Source organism: Empidonax traillii, unplaced genomic scaffold (genome assembly GCF_003031625.1).
Source record: "Empidonax traillii isolate 1590-97213 ecotype Southwest subspecies unplaced genomic scaffold, ASM303162v1 scaffold63:size2014119, whole genome shotgun sequence".
Classification (NCBI taxonomy): domain Eukaryota; kingdom Metazoa; phylum Chordata; class Aves; order Passeriformes; family Tyrannidae; genus Empidonax; species Empidonax traillii.
The window spans coordinates 1,316,835-1,335,690 of record NW_020955256.1 but is presented as its reverse complement, the minus strand read 5'-3'; the positions used below and the strand labels follow the sequence as shown (position 1 = coordinate 1,335,690).

At 41.4% G+C, this 18,856-nt stretch overlaps 1 protein-coding gene and 1 long non-coding RNA gene across 11 annotated transcripts in view; both read right to left on the bottom strand.

Annotated features, from left to right (window-relative positions):
- The window catches only part of QKI (QKI, KH domain containing RNA binding), a 157,631-nt gene extending 155,104 nt beyond the window's left edge, over nucleotides 1-2,527 (bottom strand). For 2 of the 10 annotated variants that reach the window (XR_003570791.1, XM_027880028.1), the window contains exon 1: nucleotides 1,780-2,523. Coding sequence is in view for 7 of the 10 variants with exons in the window: in XM_027880028.1 (XP_027735829.1) it covers nucleotides 1,780-1,921 (142 nt within the window). In the remaining 3 variants the exon portion in view is untranslated. Of the gene's footprint in view, nucleotides 1-1,779 lie in introns of all 10 variants that reach the window. The other 8 variants (XR_003570793.1, XM_027880029.1, XM_027880023.1 and 5 more) reach the window with 6 other exon arrangements.
- A 4,192-nt stretch (nucleotides 2,528-6,719) lies between these two features.
- LOC114055656 lies at nucleotides 6,720-16,862 on the bottom strand. Its single transcript, XR_003570790.1, has 3 exons — nucleotides 16,755-16,862; nucleotides 15,435-15,561; nucleotides 6,720-6,913 (listed from the first exon to the last, which is right to left on the bottom strand). It is a non-coding gene; the product is annotated as an uncharacterized LOC114055656 (long non-coding RNA).
- Nucleotides 16,863-18,856: the final 1,994 nt, after the last annotated feature.

Here is an 18,856-nt window from a genome sequence, read left to right as displayed (position 1 = left end):
CTTGATGTTTACTGTAAGTCTAACTATTCTGCAGAGGTTGTTTGTTGTGGTGACCAATAACATAAGTCTCAAACAGTTTTACTTTTCATGTCCGCATTTGCTCCAATATAAATTCAAACTCCTCCAAGAGTCTTGAAAATAAAAATAGAATCTCCCATTACATTGCTTCCCACAGTCCATATTTTGGTATTCTCCACCAGGTTTGTGGTTTGTTTTTTTTTTTTTTAATTCCTGTATCATTTCTTTCAGAAGGTAGCATTTTCTCGATACGCTATTTTTGTGTTGTACTACAGTCACTATCTCATTTTTACAGTCTTGGGAGAGGGCGGGGAGTTGCTCTACCAAATATAACCAGTTCTTTCATCTTCAGAGGTCAACAGCTTCCCAAACTTCTTTGAGCGAGGAGTAATACATCCGCAAACAAGAATCCTAACTCCAAATCTTGAAAATCAGTATTTCACACTAAGAAGCCCAACAAGTTGAAATTGTATAAATAATTTATGGCTTTATCGTATTCTACAAAGCTATCACATAAGATTAAACGAACAGGTCTAACTCTCCAGAAAGCCTAGGTTTAAAATGGTAAGAACGGAAATGCCTTTGACAAGAAAAACAAACCTGTGAACCCACGTATAAGGCAAATTTAAAATACTAGGAACAAGTCTACCACCGTATTTTAACACTGTGGGTCTGCTACTGTAGTGGGAAAACGTATGGGATACAGTAAGTTCCCGACACGTACTTTTCTATTTCTAAAATATGATTATTTATACGTAAAAGCTTAACCTTAAAGAAATTTATTTAGGGAAAAAATGGGGGGAGGGGGCTGTGGGGGGAACCCTCGCCCCGCGGGAGGAGCGGGTGCGGGGCTGGGGTGGACGTTTGGCAGGAGTAGACCAGGCAATTTCGTAACCTTTTTTTTTTTTTTTTTTTGTTCCCTTCACTAAAGTCACACGTAGGAGTCTTTCAAGTTAAGTTTCTTTAAAAGGTAAGGGTAGCTGAAAGAAGAATTTGCTCGCTTCCCTCGCAATATAGGAAAACCGTAATTAGTTTGTGGCCAGTTCGGGGTGGGGTAGATCTGGAGCTGAAGAAAGAGCTCAGCCCCCCTCCGCCTTAGTCATTCAAGTCCAAGCAGCTTCCAAAAGAGCCAAATCTCGAAACCAAACACCCGCCGCCCCCCCCCGCAGCGGGGGCCCTGGGGCCGGGCGGCGGAGCGCTCCGAGGGCGCCGGCAGGACCCCTCTGTCCCCCGCCGCCGCGGAAGGGAGGGAGGGATGGAGGGAGGGGAGCGCCAGCCGCCAGCCAGCCTTTCCCCTCCTCCCTGCCTTCCCCCAGAGCGCATTCCTGAGCTCCTCTCCTCGCTCCCTCCCCTCCGTGCCGTAGTTACCCTTCCCCCGGTTTTAGGAGATGGTGCGGAGAAGAGAGGAAAAAACAGGGAAAAAAAAAAAAAAAAAAGGCAAAAAATAAGGGGGGGAAACCGTACCGGGGGGAGCGGGGACCCGCGCGACCGGGGCTGCCTCTTCCCCTCCCACTCGCTCCCCGAGTCCCCCGGCACCGCACGGCGGCGGCCAGGGCGGGGAGAGCCCGCACTTCCCCTTTGTTTTAGGCTCCCCAGCGGGGCCGGGAGCGTGCGGGGAGCAGCGGGGAGAGCGGAACAGGCCCCGGGCCGCCCCCGCCGCCCGGCCGGGCTGGGGCGGGAGGCCGAGCGGGATCCCCGGAGCGGGGGAGGCAGGGCAGGGCGGCGGGGCGGGGGAGGGGGCGGCCGGGCGAGCGCTTTTACCTTCGTCCAGCAGCCTCTCGAGGTGGTTGAAGATCCCGCAGAAGTTGGGGAGGCTGCTCATCAGCTTCTTGTCGTTCATCAGCTGCATCAGGTAATCGGGGCTCGGCTTCGGCTTCTCCTTGGTTTCCATTTCCCCAACCATATTCCAAGCCCGCGCAGAGACGGCGAGCGCCCGCAGCAGCTCCGCCGAGCAACGCGACCGCGGCACGGGGCGCCCGGCTGGATCCGGGCGGGCAGGGAGGCGGTGGGGGAGGGGAGGGGGCGGGGAGGGGAGCTTCCCCGAGGAAGGAGGAGAAGGAGGAGGATTTAAATCCGGAGACAAACGCAGACCCGCCGCTGAGTCCCAGGGACCGAGGGAGGGGAGGAAAAAAAAAAAAAAAAAAAAGAGGAAACTCGGTAGAAACCCCCGTGCGGGCTGCGCCCTCCTCTCCGGGTACAAGGACCCGCCGCCGCCTCTCGGTGCCGCCGCCGCTGCTTCCCTGCTCCGTGCGCCCTCGGCCGGCGCAGTCCTCGGTGTGTCCCCCCTCCTCTTCCTCCTCCTCCTCCTCCCGCGCACACACACGCTGAGCCCGGTTCTCCTCTCGGCGCTGCCCCCTGTCTCCGCGGCGGGGGAGGGAGGGAGGGGACGCGCGGGGCGGGCGGGCGCTGCTGGCGCGGCTGCCGCTTCCGAGGAGCCGCCGCCGGTGTCTCCCCGCTGTTGCTGCCGCCGCCGCTGCTGCTGCTGTTGTTGCCGCCGCGCTGCGCTTGGCGTGTCCTCCTCCTTCTCCGCCTCCCGCCCGCCCGCCCTCCCGCCGCCGCCGCTGCTGCTGCCGCTGCTTGCCGCCGCCTGTGGCTTGGTGAGTCTCAGCCCCGCCGCCGCCTCCTCACTTCTCCTCAGTTCGCTCCGGAGTTCGCTTCAGTTCAGGCTGCGCTGGCAGCGGCGGCGGCGGCGGCAGGAGGGGAGGGGGCAGGGCCCGCGGGGGTGGGACATGCCGGGGGTGGGACCAGGGGCGGGGCGGCCGCTGCCCGGCGGCGGTGGCGGTGGCAGCGCCACTTGGCGGAGCCACAGCTGTGGCTCCCTCCCTCGCTCCCTCCCTCCCTTCCGCCCCGGACTCCCCGGGGCGGTGGCGACGGGGGAACAACCCGCTTCCCGTGCGCCCCCACCCCGCCCGGCCCCGCCCCGCCGTGCGGGAGCAGGGGCGCGCGCACGGAACTCTCCCAAACAAAGTCGCGTCGCGGCGCTTTCGCCTGCGGGGCGGGGGCGGGGCCGGGTCACGTGCGGCCCCCGGGGGCGGGGCCAGCCCCACCGGGGCGCGCGCGCTCGCGCTGCTCGGCGCTGCCCCGGTGTCGCGCGGCGGGGCTGGGGGAGGGGGCAGGTGTGCGCGGGGAACGCGCCTGCGCGCGCGGGCGGTGGGCGGTGCGGACGGCGCCAGGAGCGATTCCCGGTCGGTGCCGGGGCCGCGGGGGCGGGCGGGGAGCGGGGGAGCCGCGGGAGTGCCGTGGCCGTGCCGCGGCCGCCACCGGCGGGGAGGAAGAAGCGGAGCTGGCGGGAAGCCGTTCTCCCTGGATGCGGGGGCGCGGAGCGGGTCGGGGTCTGTCCGCGCAGGCGGTGGCGGCGCGACCGCACGCCTGGCCCTTGCCCCGCACGGCCGCCTTGCGGGCACCGCGCAGCCCGGGCCGGCCCGCGGGTCCCGCCGCGCTCCTGCCCGCTCGGGCCGCGCCGGCGGGGCTACTCGGAACCCTTTCTGCTCGTAGGGCAGCGCCGAGTTTGGGCATCGGCCGTGGCCTGTTTGGCGGGTGTGTGCGGGAGACGTGCTGGGAGCAGCGGTGTCCGGCAGCCAGGACCAAAACTAACGCGCTCCATCCACTGCAGCTGCAGGGGCAAAGCAGCGCGGCGCGGTTGCTTGTACGTATTCCTCCTTCCCCACGCAGCTACTAGGTGTTCTTAACTTGTTTTTTATTACTTAAGAAATCATCGGGAAGCTTTGATGTAATTTTCGATAGCTTGGTAGAGCTTTTGTTACAAAACTAGATAAAAATCGCTGCATTCTTCATGTAGTTCGCTGAAGACAGTCTTTTTTAATAGGACTGGGTATGAAGTCTAGCTGTTGCTTGAAGTTCTCTGAAAAATTCGAATGTATTTCAATACATACTGCACGGGATTTGAAGACAGATTAATCGCAATGAACCAGTGCTTCCAAAACTAAAAGGAAACAGACACGTCATGTTGACGGGTGTACAGTGTCATTGAGTAATGTCAAGCAGGCTTAACTGCTTTTCCTGAAAGATGTGCATTGACAAAAATGTAGAGAAAGCATAGTTGTCATATTAGTAAAAATGCCTTGGATTACTGCATTGTGTGTAGTGTTTATAGTATATTTCCCTTTTAAACATGCAGAGTTTGTTATTTGGACATGGTAATTTTTATTTAATTTCAGGGGTTTGTTTACATTAAGTAAAAATAATGGCTTATGTAAGGAAAGTCAATCTTACTGCTTCTACCATTAAAAAAAATATATAATCAGTCAGAAAACATTATCTTTGTTATCAAAAAGTAGCAACGGTACAAACCATTTTTTTAAAATATAGATTCTTAGTTCATCAATAGCATGCCCACAGCACACCGCAGTATGGCTATGGATGACAAAACATTGCGGTTTCTATTTAGAAACGTGATTGTGTTTGCTCTTTTCCAACCTTGTTTCAGGATTGTGACAAGCTAAAATACAGCCTTACATGCTTAAGAAAATTGCCATCCTTTTGCTTCTTGTAAACCAGTCTGGACAGTGATGCATTTTTGAGCCCTTTACTTGCTGATTTTTAAGCGGTGAGTGAAGAATATTTTTAACCCTGAGAAAACACGCTGTCAAATCTTTCTAATTGATTAAGGGCATCCGTCGAACAGCAAGCTTTCATCCTAAAATTAGATAAACATAGATGATGTTGGAATAATTGTTCTGGACTGATGATTCTCACAGTAAAAAGAGCATATGGAGACTTTTTTTCAGCAGATTTGGTGCAGCTGTTCCCATACCACTTCATTATTGCTTCCTGCATATAAAGTGTTTCCAGTGCTTGAATAGGAGCAGACAATACAAGGTAAGAAATACCAGCACAAGTTATTGTGCCGTAACTATCAGTTGTCTTACCTACTAATAGGAACAATATAGTTTATCATATGATATTTTGTGCTTATTTACTGGAGAATGAAATGGTGCACACCAGCAGTTGAGGAATCACTCATGCAGCTCAATGCAAAATTCAAGCCCTAGTTTGCTCTGTGTTAATCTGAATTATTTTCTTAGAACAGTACAGAAATTGAGACAAAGGTATGTGATGAAGCTGTCCATTTAATTAGGCATAAATGACAGGAAAAATTCATATCCTTTATTTTTTCATTTTATTTTTTCTACTTAAAGACTGTAAATTTAAATCTTTAGAAAAAAGCCTGTGGAAAAGGTGAGTGTTTTAGTAAAATGCAGATCATTCAGCATTAGTTTTAAATAAGCAAATCAGCATGATATCTGTCTTTATCAAATACACAGTAAAACCTAAAAAGCTACCTAAAAACCCCTCTCAGCATACCTTGTGTTCTTTCTGCCTTTACCTTCCCACACTTCCACATCCTAGGAAAGGGTGTTTTAAGAGTTCCCGGGAAATGAAAGTAGAATTAGTTCTGGTTAAAGAGCTCTGAGAAGGTTTAGCTCCCATCGAGGCTGGCATGATTACAGCCCGATCTACAGAGGCACTACAAATATTCTTTCACTGTCTTCATTTTCTCATGTTCCCATGGGGAAAGAAGGGTGGAGGGAGGACATGATGAAGGACTGGGTAAACAGGTTCTGTGAGTATGGGTAAGAGGTTGTGTGGTCTTGATGTCAAGGGGAAGGGGAGGGGGCAGGAAGAGAGAGGTTAATTAGTCTGTTTCAAGATAATCAGGTCCTGTGGTCTTGTAGAGTTTTTTAGGTAACTACTCAAGGTCTTAACTTCGGTCGAGACACAAGCAGAAGTCCCTATCTTTAACTCTTGTGTTTTCATCTAGGTAGCCTTTCTTGTATCATGTAACCTAGTAGTAGTCTCCAACAGCTTCTCTTTTAAGGTGAAGTTTTATTGCATTAATCTAATCTCAAAGGTAGAAAAATTATGATAATGTGAGCAGCAGCCTCTATATATTACAGTAAAGGCCTGCAATGATCGTAAAAAGCAAATTCAATTACTGCTATAATGTTCATAGCTGATAACACCTTGGGAAATGGGAGATCCGAAGGCTAACGACTACTGGGAAGCATACTCTTTCAAAAGTGTTGGCTATTACTTCCAGCATCTCCGTTGACCAAACCATAGGCATGTACTGTTGGATGTCGTCAGCCTGCTGTCTGTACCAGGAAGATACCACTGTGCTATACTACTCTTCTTTAGAGAAAGAAACAATTCTTCACGCGCCCATTACAGTCACTTGAAAAAAAACAAACCTGTGTGTGTGATTCAGTATTGATTTGTTCACGGTGAACAAGGTTGTAGCTACTGTGACTGTAATGCAGTAGTCAGACATGCCCAATACCAGATGAACATTTGACATTAATTTATCTTTTAAGCAGGGTGCTTAATTCAGTAACAGAATACGGTCTAGAGCTAGACTAAAAATCTCGAGAACCAATTAGATTGAAATTCTGTGCAGTGTCTGACAACAAAACCCATAGTTCTCTTGACATTAAGCCAAACCAACAGGTAACTTTTCAAACAGAAGCTATAGTAGCGTGTCATTCGAACTAATGAGCAGGTGATGTGTTCATAGTCTAAAAAGGGACATTTCTAGGTGTTCTGTGTAATCCTGGAAGAGATAATGCCTAAATTTGTCCACTGGTGATGTTAAGCGATTGATGAAGAAGTGAAAGATAAAGGTTTTAAGCACACCTTAGTCTGGAAGGATTCAGATTTGTATCCTTTATACTTACATTACATCAAGCTGTAGAACAACTGTGAAGAAGGGTGTAGTAACCCACAGTATCACTCCTGGTAGAACTAGCTATTCCTCAGGTTGGAATAAAGGAGGCAGAAGAAGAGAGAGCTTTGTGATTCACCCACTTATGCAAGAGTAGGAATTGCTGCATTCTCACTGTTCCTGTGGTTGTGTATTAATTATGCAGTCATTAAGCTGGGAAGAAAAGACAATGCTAGGTAAAATAAAAGAAGTATTTTTCCACAGTTGACCTCAATCTTGTACCTGGCAGTTTTCTTGGTATTATCTCATATACCTTATGTAGTGTTATAGGATACTGTTACATAGATCGGATGGAGAGGCCTAAATTCTGCTTCCTATAACATTAAGCATTTTGAGTAACTCTGAGTAGTTAGGGAAGGCATGGGTATCTCTGTATTGGGCTTCACCTTACCTACCTACCAAACAGTCATGGTTATGAATGGAAAAGATGTAAATCAGTATATATTAGATTACATCAGCTTTCCAGATTACCACAGAATGATTGCCTAGTAGATTGTACTTTTAAGTAGATTATTACCATCGGTATGCAATGGCTGTACCTGCAGTTTCTTTGAGTACTATGTAGGCTTTTCTCCAGAAAAGATAGCATTCTAGCAACAAGAAGAGGTGTGTCTGTCTAGAAAGGGTGGTAGTTCTGCTGTGCTCTTGAGAAATCTCTGCGTTGAAAACAAAGTTTAGATTGGCTACATTTCACATTCTTCAGTCGGAGATGAAAATGAAATCTCATGTAGGCCAGTTTTATTACAATGTTGCTGAGAAAGGCAAAAAACAGAAGGAGGGAAAGAAAAGCAATCTGACAAGGCATAGAAAAGAAAAAGATACCAGCAGTTACAGTGAGAAAACTAAATTGAAGTACTGCACTGTAAACATAAAATTTACCCACTTTATCATCTCTTTCATAACAGCACTTAAATTTTAAAAGCTGGGGGGGGGGGGGAACTATTTACAGAACATATTTGAATCCTGTATTTTGAAGGTGTGTTTTACCTCTAAGCTCATAAACATTCCTACATCTTATAATTTATGGACACTTGCATTTTACTGTTGGATTATGAGTAATCGATGCTTTGCCTAGGTCAATAAAAGAAGCAAAGTAATCTCTTGAAATACACCATGGACATTTCCAGTGGTTCTAATTCCATGCACAGTCCTATAACTTCAGTTAGTATGCTAGATATTACTCTTTCCATCTCAGCAGTCACAAAATTACTACCTTAGCTATATAGCTGTGCTCACATAATGGGGAATTTCAGATGGCTTCTGGCCTGTCATTTTTGGAAGCAAAATATGAGCCAATCTGTGCCAGGCATTGCAAAGTGGGAGTAGGGGTGAGTGTGTATTACTCTAAATGCTGCCTAAATCTGTGGAAACACTGAATTGACCACTGCTAAATATGATATCTGTTATTGGGAGTCCAGCTAATGCCCATTCAAGTTAAAAGACTTAAATATTATCACTATTATTATTTGGAAATAAGGAATATTGAGAGATCTTGGCCATTACTTCAGACATACTTGTTTTTTTACCTTCTGTCTGTTTTGAACTAGATGCCTAAATTTAAAATTATTCAGGATAACATTCTGCATTGTAATTGATGCAGTCATCTCACCTACATTAGTGCCTTCAGCAACTTTTTAAAATTTGATATGTTTAACTAAAAATATAATGTTGAAAGACATACTTCTACCTAAGATATATAATCAGAAGTATTTTTACTTGTAACCATGGTGAGAAATGTTTTCACTTTTACTACAGTATTAAAAAAAAATAAAAAGTTCATATCAGGGAAATTTGCAGGTTTATTTTGGCAACCACAGTGGCAAAGAGTTGACATATAAAGAAACAGCTAAGTTCTGTTCCTCAGGTGCACCCTCTTTTGCTAAAATACCATGGGATATTGGTTACTGTGAAATACAAGTATTTTCAGTTTTAACTTTGTAAATAGATTTAAAAAAAATTCTTCTCAATTACCACTAAAACCAAATAGAACTTATAAGGCAATTCAAGTATTAAATCAACTTTTCCTTTTTAACATATATGAATGTATATGTATATTGACTTACACTGTGGGATTTCTAGTGATATGTTCCACATGCTTCTTAATATTCAGTACTCAAAGAGCAGCAGTTCTTACACAAGGAGCTTATATTTAACTGGACAGAAAACATCTAGACAAATTTTAAGAAAACTTCAGCATTTTCTTAAACTTTGCAGTAATGAGCAAGAAATATTTGTATTGGTGGGCCTTCTAAGAAAGTGAAATCAAGTACTCAGTCTGAAAAGTCCAGAATCTTATTTTTTACTAGAAGTCTTTTTTTTTTCCCCTGCTCTAAATACTTTCTGTTTTCCAATACATTATTAAACATAAACCCTTTTTTAATGTATTTAAGGATAAAGAGAAGTATCTGAAGCTACAAAGCTGTGAGAAAGGAGAAGAGACTAAGCAATGTGAATGCTTATAGCTTCTGGAGATTGAGACAGAGTTGCTCAATAGTGTTCATCCAAAGCAAAGGACAGAGCAGTGCTACAGTGGTTGTTGTTTACCCACAAAAGAGCATTGTGTTTCCATGCTGTAGTATGCTCAGAAGCTTGTTTTCTTTATCTGTCTGTTGCTATTTGTGCCTTCTTTCTAAAAGGAAGCAGCAGTGTTCAATTCCTTGATGTTTTTTTATGGTACTTTTTCACTTTAGGAAGCCTAAACTTTGTTTTGATTGTGGATTACTTAATGTCTCCCATTTTTTTCCTCCTACCCACAGTCTTTCTGTTGAGTGTGGGAGACTTTTCCTGGAATATAGTAGCCACACATATTTGAGTTATGATATGCCCCAGAACCTACTTCACAGTTTTCTACTCATCAGAAGCTATGAAACACTTTGTAGTCAAGTACTTCAAGTTGCTTGAATGAAAGGCAAGAGTGCAGAGACTTAGTGCTTAAGCACTGGGATAAATTCAGAATTTCCTTGTGGAAACAGGAAGCATCCCAAATCTCATGCCATCTTTGTTAGAGTTTGTAGGCTGGTGCATCTTAAGTCCCTATTTGTCACCAGAGTTCAAAGCACAAGTCATAACGATCAGTAAAACACAACTCCTGGGCTCAAAGCCAAAAGGTAAATGTTTCTGGGTTGTTTGCTTATCTAGGAGATGTGACTCATTTTTCGCTACAGTCATTTATACAAGATCATATAATTTTATATAGCTGATACTGGATCTGATTATTATTTTAAATGAGTTCATTGCTTGATCAGAGTAAGTCATTGTTACAAGTTTATAAGCACAATAAAGGATAAGATTCACTTGCCTTATGGTACTCCACTTGAATCTCCAGAAGGTCACTTCAATATCATAGTTTGCAGATGTTTCTTACACCCTTTGAATGTCTGGAGTGGCCACTGCAAACTATTGAGCCATCAGCTGCATGTAGAATCGTTTTCTATTAACCACTTTTGCTTTTGGAATAGTCTGAGCAGCAGCTTGGGTTCAGGATTTTGACAAGAACTAAATTACTTGTTGAAGGTAATGCAGTCATTCCCAAGCTTTTGGCTTGGTGTGTTAATATTTTACATTCACCAAGTCATTGTGTTGGCCAGACCGCAGAGCGGGCAGGCAAGGGAATAAGCTGAAAAGTTCACTATGGTGTAGAGGCAAAATACATGCAAAAATCATTGCAGCTAAATTTGAAGTGTCTGGAAATTATGCTTTACACTACTGGCTGTCTCTCAGATTCTCACAATTTTTGTTATTATTCTTAGTTTGAAAGGTTTTGTGTTTGGTCTCAGTTGTGACTGAAATACAGGGAAGAGAAACAATGCATTTCCTGTAGATTCAAATGACTTCTCTACAGATCCAGTTCACACGAGTCCACATATTCCTGTTCATGTAGAACATGAGAAGTTTCCATGTATGTATTATAGCTTTTCTAATAACTTGTAGAAGTTTTTAAGGATGCTTCTCTAATAGGCAGCTTTATATTGTGGAAGTTGTTGTATAATTCTTAAATGAAAGTGACTACTGCAATGTTAATGTTATCTTTTAGGGTATTGTATTTGTTTAAAAATATGTATATGAAAGTTTTCTTCACCTTTTAGGTATTTACATAACTTGTCAAATTGTTAAAGATAAGTTACTACACTTACGTCGATTAAAGGTTTTTGTTTGGACAGAACAGGTATGAAATTGTCTCTGGTTTTAGCACACACACCCCCTACACACCCTAAATCCTGATGTGACTAAAGAACTGTTACCCTGTCAGCAGAACAGAGAAATGGAAAAATCAGTTTCCCAGAGAGTATACTATCCAATAATACACTATCCAATTTGCATAACAGTACTGTTTGGATATGTATTAACAACTGAATATTTAGTCTGGTCTGACAGTAAGCTCAAAAAAAATAGGCTGTGGCGGGAACTATACAGAAAACACTACTTGAGGCAAGGCAGTATCTTTTTACTGTGATTTTTTTGTTGTAATGTTTTGATAAAAGAAAGTCACAGGAAAACAGTTGTTAAGTCATTGCACAACCTTCCTTCTTCCCACCCTAGAAAGGTCTGTACAGTCCCTGTTACTTGGGAAGCCAGCAAAACATTTCTCTGTTAGAGGTGGAGGAGAGGCACTGCTTGACTTAAAGCATTTCCCTGTCTCAAGAATGTTGCTCCTTGCTTTTGAGGAGTCATGACATGGCCAATTAGATGGCCAATTTTCATGCCAGAGGGTGGTCTTTGCCTTAGCAGGTCAATTAAAATATACATCCCTTCGTTGGTTTTCCTTCCAGGTAGTCTATTTATAGCTATCCATCCAATTTTCATTACTAGAGGCGTAATTGATCTTTTGTCCCATTGTGAAGTTTGTATGCAACTGTCTTACAGGTTAGTAGAAAAAGTAATTATCCCTCTGGCTACAGATATATCTTGGTACTTAGAAGTTTGTCAGTGTAGGTGGTGTCCTTTGTGTTAGAGTGACACTGGGTGATTAGTGGGAGAGTCAGAGCAGCTTGCATGCTCATGCTTGTACCTGCTGTTACATTGATGTAGTCACTATCAGGGTTTTGAGGAGGTCTGGTAACAAAAACCAAAAACCCACTTCCGCTGAATTCATTTAAGGAGGAGATTGAAATAGAGATTAATTTGAAAATAATATACTTGGACTTTTCTGTTATCACAAGTACATAATAGAAGATTAGCAATGTAGTAAGATAAGTGAATATTATGTGACTAAAATGACCAATTTGCATGTACTATTTATATAATTTTGCTGTAATTAATCTGATTGCTTGGATTTTGATGAATTCAGTGAGTTACATGTATTTCACTCTAACTTTGTTTTTATGAAAACCAAAAAGTTGCTCTTTTGTCTGCTTATGATCCAGAGTTTTGTTATTTGTGAAATCAGTACTTGTGTCTGATTACAGACTTTAGTGGCCTTTATGTCCTTTTGGCATAAAAAGAACACCTAAACACAGTAGTTGTAGATCAGGAGTCATTGTATGTAGGTAGTGTGATGTAATCCTTCAAAGTTAATTTGATCTCAGATCATAAAATAAAAGATAAGTATTTATTGAGTGTATTACACATTCCCTCATTTTTAAAGAAATTAAATAAAATTGCAGAATCCTAAACGATTCTGTGACTGTTCAATTGTGCAAATTCATTAAATCCTAAATTTTGCTGGTGTTCTGGGTTTTTTATCTGTAATTTTTGACAGCGTTGTTTGTTAAAAGTGGAGGTTTACATGTAAATATATACAACACTTTGTCCAAATTGTATGGGTTTGTATCTGTACAGTAGATAATATGCTTTAACCTACATTGTGATCTCATTATCTCTCATTAATTGTCAAACTACCTAAAATTGCTTTCCGTATAACTCAGTTGTCCTTTTATGTAAATGTTTTAAGTCTGGATGTGAGTGTATGGGTGACAAACCGGTAGAAAAATTTCTCCAGCTTCCCAAACATGAAGTATTTTTCTTCTCCTCTCGAAAAATTACATGATAGAACGAGAAACTAGGAAGAAAGCACGCACATCCTTTGCAAAGCCAGTCTGTTGGGTCATGCGCAGAGTACAGCCAAGCACTGAGACTGAGATTGTATTGACAAGAACAAGATGAATGGCCCCCTGGAGACTATGGGGTTTGTATGCTCGTTTCCACCACCTTTTCATCCTTTTGTACCCCCTTTCAGTTCATATGCAGATTAACTCAAACCAAGTCCACACTAAATACTCTTTTTCACTTTAGTTTTGGAAGGTAGGTGGAGGATCTAAATATTTATGAGGCTTTTTTCCTCTGGTTTATGATGCACTCTTGTTGAACGTTGAGGAATTACGTTAATGAATGCATGCCTGCACACACAGACACAGAAACCAGGCAAAAGGAAAAAAAAAACACACAAAGCGTTGTCAGCTCTAATGTCGGTGCTTACTAAAACAGTTCCCATAAAAAAAAAAAAAAAAAAAAAAGGGATTTAAAATCCATTGCCAGGAGAAAAATAAATTGTATGACTGAGCACAAAAGAAAGAACAAAGTTTCATCTTTGCTTTCCTCAGCTGTAAATGAAACTCCTTCTGAATAAATTTGAAATAAAACATGTTAATTGAAAAATGAAAGCTTGTCTAAAAAGTCTTAACTGGATTTGTGTTTTCAGTAATGAAGAAAAGGCAAAGCTTTGGTCCTGTACAGTGTCCCTTTAACATCGGTAGTAATAAACATGGTAGTATTTTCTGGTATGATAAAAGGTACAGTTAAGTATGCTTTAATGAGACAAGTCAGATAATTCAGTGACACTGTTTTTGCCATGATTTTGCCAACTTCAGTACATTTATTCAGGAGAGCTAGTTTTTGTGAGACTAAAGGTTTTTCTGGAAACTAAGCTGCCTTTTTTTCAAAATTAAATAGAACATACTGAGATTATAGCTGGATATACTAGAATTTTTTTTTCAAAATGGTTAGTTCAAAACTTAAGGAATATACCTTTTTTACATGGAAGACTATGTGGCATTAAAATCCTAGTACTGAAATATGGGCACTTCAATTCTTTTAATACTACATTGTCAAGAAGAGTCAACTCTTCAACCTTTAATCATTTCTGCCTTCCTTCTACCCCTTTTTATTCTCCAAAACACACATAGCAATGCCAGACAGGGCTGCAGCTCACACAAGTGGGACAGCAAATTCTTTCATATTCAGGAACCAGAACATGAGATTTTAAAATGTGCTTTTGTGCTATAATTTAAAACCTGCTGAAGCAATTGCATAAAATTAGCTCTTCAAGTGCAATGGTATTTAACTGTCTAGACTCAGTTTTTTTCATATTTATAATATGCCTATCTGAAGTTACTAAAACCTTGTCCTATTATGTTCATCTTTTTATTGTACTTTGTTTTCAAGGTATTCAGTTTCATATGTAATTAAATCCAGTAATATTTCATTTTTTCTAAAGTTAATGTTTACGATCTTAAAATTCTGATTTTGCTATTTTCAGTGACTGTGATATTCAAGGGTTAAGGGAAACAATTTTGTTTAGCAGATCCCAAAACAGTAAAGAGGTATACAACCTAATAATAAATTAGTATTTAACAACTGAAATTGCATCACTTTTGTTTAATCTTTCATCCTTTAGCCTAAATCTTCTCCCTCTTGCCTATTTTTTTTCCCTACATAGCCAGTTGTGACCACAGCTACAGTATTAGATATTGCTGAAGTACTTAAGCTCCATGAAAAACAAAAAAATCTGTCTCTTAACTGGAGAGATTTCAAGCTTACCTGGACTTGTCCATCCTGGGCAAATTGAAGCACTTATGTGGTATCTTAGTGAAACAGATTTGCACATCTGTACAGCGAAATTCCTCGTTTTTAATGTGGGTGGATTTGCAGGTAGTGAATGCAGGACTTCCTTATATATATGTACAGTACACAGTGGATTAATAGGGAAATGAAGAACATGCATCAAGGTAATAAATGTTGGAAGAGAAAGCATCAGGGAGATGTGATACTTGAATACACTTTGAAGAAGGAAGATGCAGGGGTAGAGGCAGGCATAGGACAACTTTTATGTGGAGGACAGTAAGGAAAAAACAAAGTTGAGAGACTCCTTGGCCTGAGTAGAGGGCTTTGGGGCTCCCTTTTAAGCTATTAACACTCCCAAATGGAGGAAAAAAATAGCACACCAGCCAAAGTCATTCAAAGTAGTTTTTTAGGGGGATAAGAAATGTGGATGAACTATAGGCCTAAATCAGGGAACAGGCATGTCAGAGTCCTGTAAAAGGCTTTTTTTTCTAATATCAAATAAGTACAGCCCCCACCCCCCAAAAATTATTATTACCATCATAATGGTGAATAAATAAATTCAAAATCCCCAAAGCCAAAGTGGTTATAGCCCTCAGAAGTGCCATAATAATGATAAGGAAAGCAATTATCTGTACTTTTCCTAAAAGGAAATGGCACAGGAAAATACAAGAATGTACAAAGATGAGCCCAAGGTCATCTTGACAGGCATGTGCCTGTCATCTGCATGTAAGTCCATCTGCATTTAGTTAAGGACAAGCCTGCTTCTCCAGGCTCAGAGGTTCATGTGGATAGAGACCCACATGTGGAGCCAGAAAGTCTTGCTTCCAGAAGTTGAAAATGCACAAATAAAACTAATGCTTTCAGTGGATTCTTAAAGGCAAGACCATGAGCCTACCTACTGATCTGCCTTATGAAGTTTTGCTTCAAAAAACAGCTAAGGATACAAACACAATCTTCACTCTCCTGATCAGAGAATCCCACAATGGATTCAGACTTTAGATCCCTGGGCAAAATCCTAATTCCTGTTGAAAAAAAAAAAAAAAAAAAAAAAAAAAAAAAAAAAAAAAAAAAAAAAAAAAAAAAGAAAAAAGAAAATGTCATGGAATTGATTGTAAGGATCCAGGTCACTGTGCTGCCAGGATTACCAGACAGGTTGAGATTTTCAGCAATAGGAATTCCCCTTTAGTTAGTTGTACTCACTTTACATTTTTACTGTTTTTCCATTGAATTTGCTCAAATACAAAAACCACAAGATATATTAAAAAAAAAAAAAAACAAAACCAAAAAAAAACCAAACACAAACATCAAACCCACAGATCACTAGAAATTGCAGGTAAGTTCTCTCAACACTTAATTTCTGTGGTGAACACTAAAAATAAGCGGTCTTCCTTTTTTCTAAGGGTGGTTCTGAAGTGTTGTCACATTATATGTGAAGGCAGTGGGGTGCAACCATGTGTTTTCAAGAAAGTACTTTCATGAGTCCACCTTATCTTGAGGCTGATATCTTTCCAAGTGGCATCCTGCATAAATTTGCCTTTTTTTTCCTTCCCAAAAAGAAATTTCCTACAGATGAATCACAGCATTCTAAATGGAATCTGCCACCTGCCTAAGCTATGAGAAGTCTAGCTGTTTCCATACTAGTGTAACAGTCATCTCACAGATGGGAGGTGTATCTCCACGGATGGCACTGAACTCTGAAGAGCTTAGTTTTTTGGGGGGATTCTGATGCATGTGCTTACAGTATTTGTCTTTTGGTGCCTGAACAGCTGATTTAGGTGTAATACTTGAAAATTCTCTGTCTCCTTTACTCAGAGATGCCTCAATTTCTGCCGATAGATAGAACTAGAGCTCTTAGCAGACAGAAAGGTACAAGGGGTTGAAGCTACAATTACCAAAATGAGATCTCCTAAGACAAATTTCTCAAAAGACGTTGCCCTCTAACATTAGGGGAAAAAAAAAAATGCAGTTTTGTTCATTATCTCTGAAAATATTAACAGAGCAGGCCTACAAATTTTTTCAAGTTGTTATGGGTGATGCTAGCTTTTTTCTTCTCATACAGAAGGAATGTTCAAACTCCTAGTTCAGATTCATAAGCATAGTTCTATTAAGACTCCTCTGCCAGTTTAGTGTCCAGGAATATCCTTCAGATGCCTAACCTTCATTAATTAATTGATGAAGGAACCTGAGCCCACCTCTAGACACAAAGATTTATTACCTTGGGTAGAGAACTTCTTCAAGTGTCATAACAGAAAGGCTGTAAGATGCTGGTAGAGTAAAACAGAACACCATTCCTCCCTCTGACAAATCAACTCCATATTTCTTCACAAATCATCAAGAGGTCAGCTGTTCTTCAGGCAAACGGCTTCCAATAGCAATAGTGCTGGCCTAGGAAGAAGGAAGGTGGATTTCAGGGAGTTTTACTCTCCAAGAACAGTATTTTCTTTACCCTACTTTCTCTGATTTGAATTTTCTCCATGTAAAGGGGGAAGGGCAGAAGAATAGGCTTCTCTTTAATATCTGTTTTCTTACCTGTTGCTTTTGCCAGCAGAATCTGCACAGTTTATAGATACAGAGTGATTATTTGAAAGATAAAAGAAGATACAAGCAAAACTTGCACACCTATTTGAAGGAGAACACAGAGTAAACTAATACGGAACCTGTACAGTTATTCCAAGAATAAATATTCCCTGTTTCCGAACATAATAATTTGTCTCTATTCCATTTCTTGACGTTTTTTTAAGCAATAATGTTGCTAATTTGATTTTCAAGGGTTTTCTTTATAGAAAGTCTGAGAATTTTGGTTTTAAGAACTGTTGGATATCAGGAATTAAATCAATGGAGGAAGCTTACAGAAACCTCAAGAATCATTTCTTCCTAAAGATCACCTAGTGTTCCTAAACTGTGTGGACGGAATTTGTTCCTGTAAGTGTAACGCATAATGCCACCAAATATCAATGCTCATAAGTTGAGTATTAATTACTTAAAATTTGGGAGCACTCTAAAAGTTTATTACTGAATCAATTATCTTTTGCTTTTTTCATTTGTCAAAAAGAAATCATCAAAGCTGGAAACTGATCAATTAACATTTTGTGATATTTGTCTGAGGAAGGTAAAAGGATTTGTTTTGTTCTTTAAACAGTTTACTAGAGTGATTTTTAAGAATAATGTCATCTAAATAAGGGCAGTGATCTAGAAAGGCACTGAAATGAGATGAAAACTGAATTTAATGTCAACTTTTGATACAGGTTTTTGTCTGCATCTCCTCTAAAAAGTTAAACAAACAGAACCAGGACTGAGCTGCAACTCTAACACTGATCCCCCTGGGCTGGCCACGTTCATACTGTTAAGGTTTTATCAGGTTACAGCATGGTAACCTGTCAAAGAGTGCCCACAAGTCTTTGGGAATGTTGGCCTTGGGGGAAAACTATCCTAGGGCTCCTCTGACACCCGAGCAGCACTGACACTGGGACATGTTCCCTTGCACTGCTGAATTTCTCAGTGCACGTATAATCCCCTTGAGTTTGATCAGAGCATGGGACTGTTCTATCATTAAATGCCCTATTAGTAGAGAATAACTATTTTTCCTTTCTTCCTCTTCTTCTCTGCAACATCTCTTGGGATTATGGTATCACTGGTAAAAATAATCCATCTCTGTTATGGGTAAAACATCTGTTACAGTCAGATCATAGCTTTAATTTGAAGTTATTACATACTGCATTAATTAGAGTAGCAACAAAAAGAATTCCAAAGTTTAGAGAAGTCTGATAAAAGGAAGTCTTCAGTTCCCCCCACAAATATATATATATATTTCTGTAAGTGTGAATCTGTAAATATACTAATATACTGTAGATATACAGATATATAAAGTTTTTTAAGTACACTGTGAAAGAGTTCTTCACTTCTGCCAGCAGAATTAAGATAACAATCTAATACACAGCTATTTGAAAGAAATGTTCTAGCTGCTTAAATAAGCTTATTCTTGCATTATGAATGACTCCTCCAAAAACCTGGACACATTTCCACATAGGCATATATGATGTTTCACTCAAAACTGACACTGTTTCACAAAGAAAACAAGGGTAGTTAGTCTTTTCGTGATAATCTTTTATATTATCTTTTAAGATCAGGTTACATACCATATAATATAAATTATAGGACCAAACTACTTATGAAAGATGAAGTTGCTGCTGAAATGAGGGACAGCACAAGTAAAATAGAACCCAAGCATGGGACAGGTGTTTTAATGCCTCCATACTTGAGAGTGAATTTCCTTCTAACACTGGTAGCATGGAACAACTGTAGTAAAGAAAACATGGA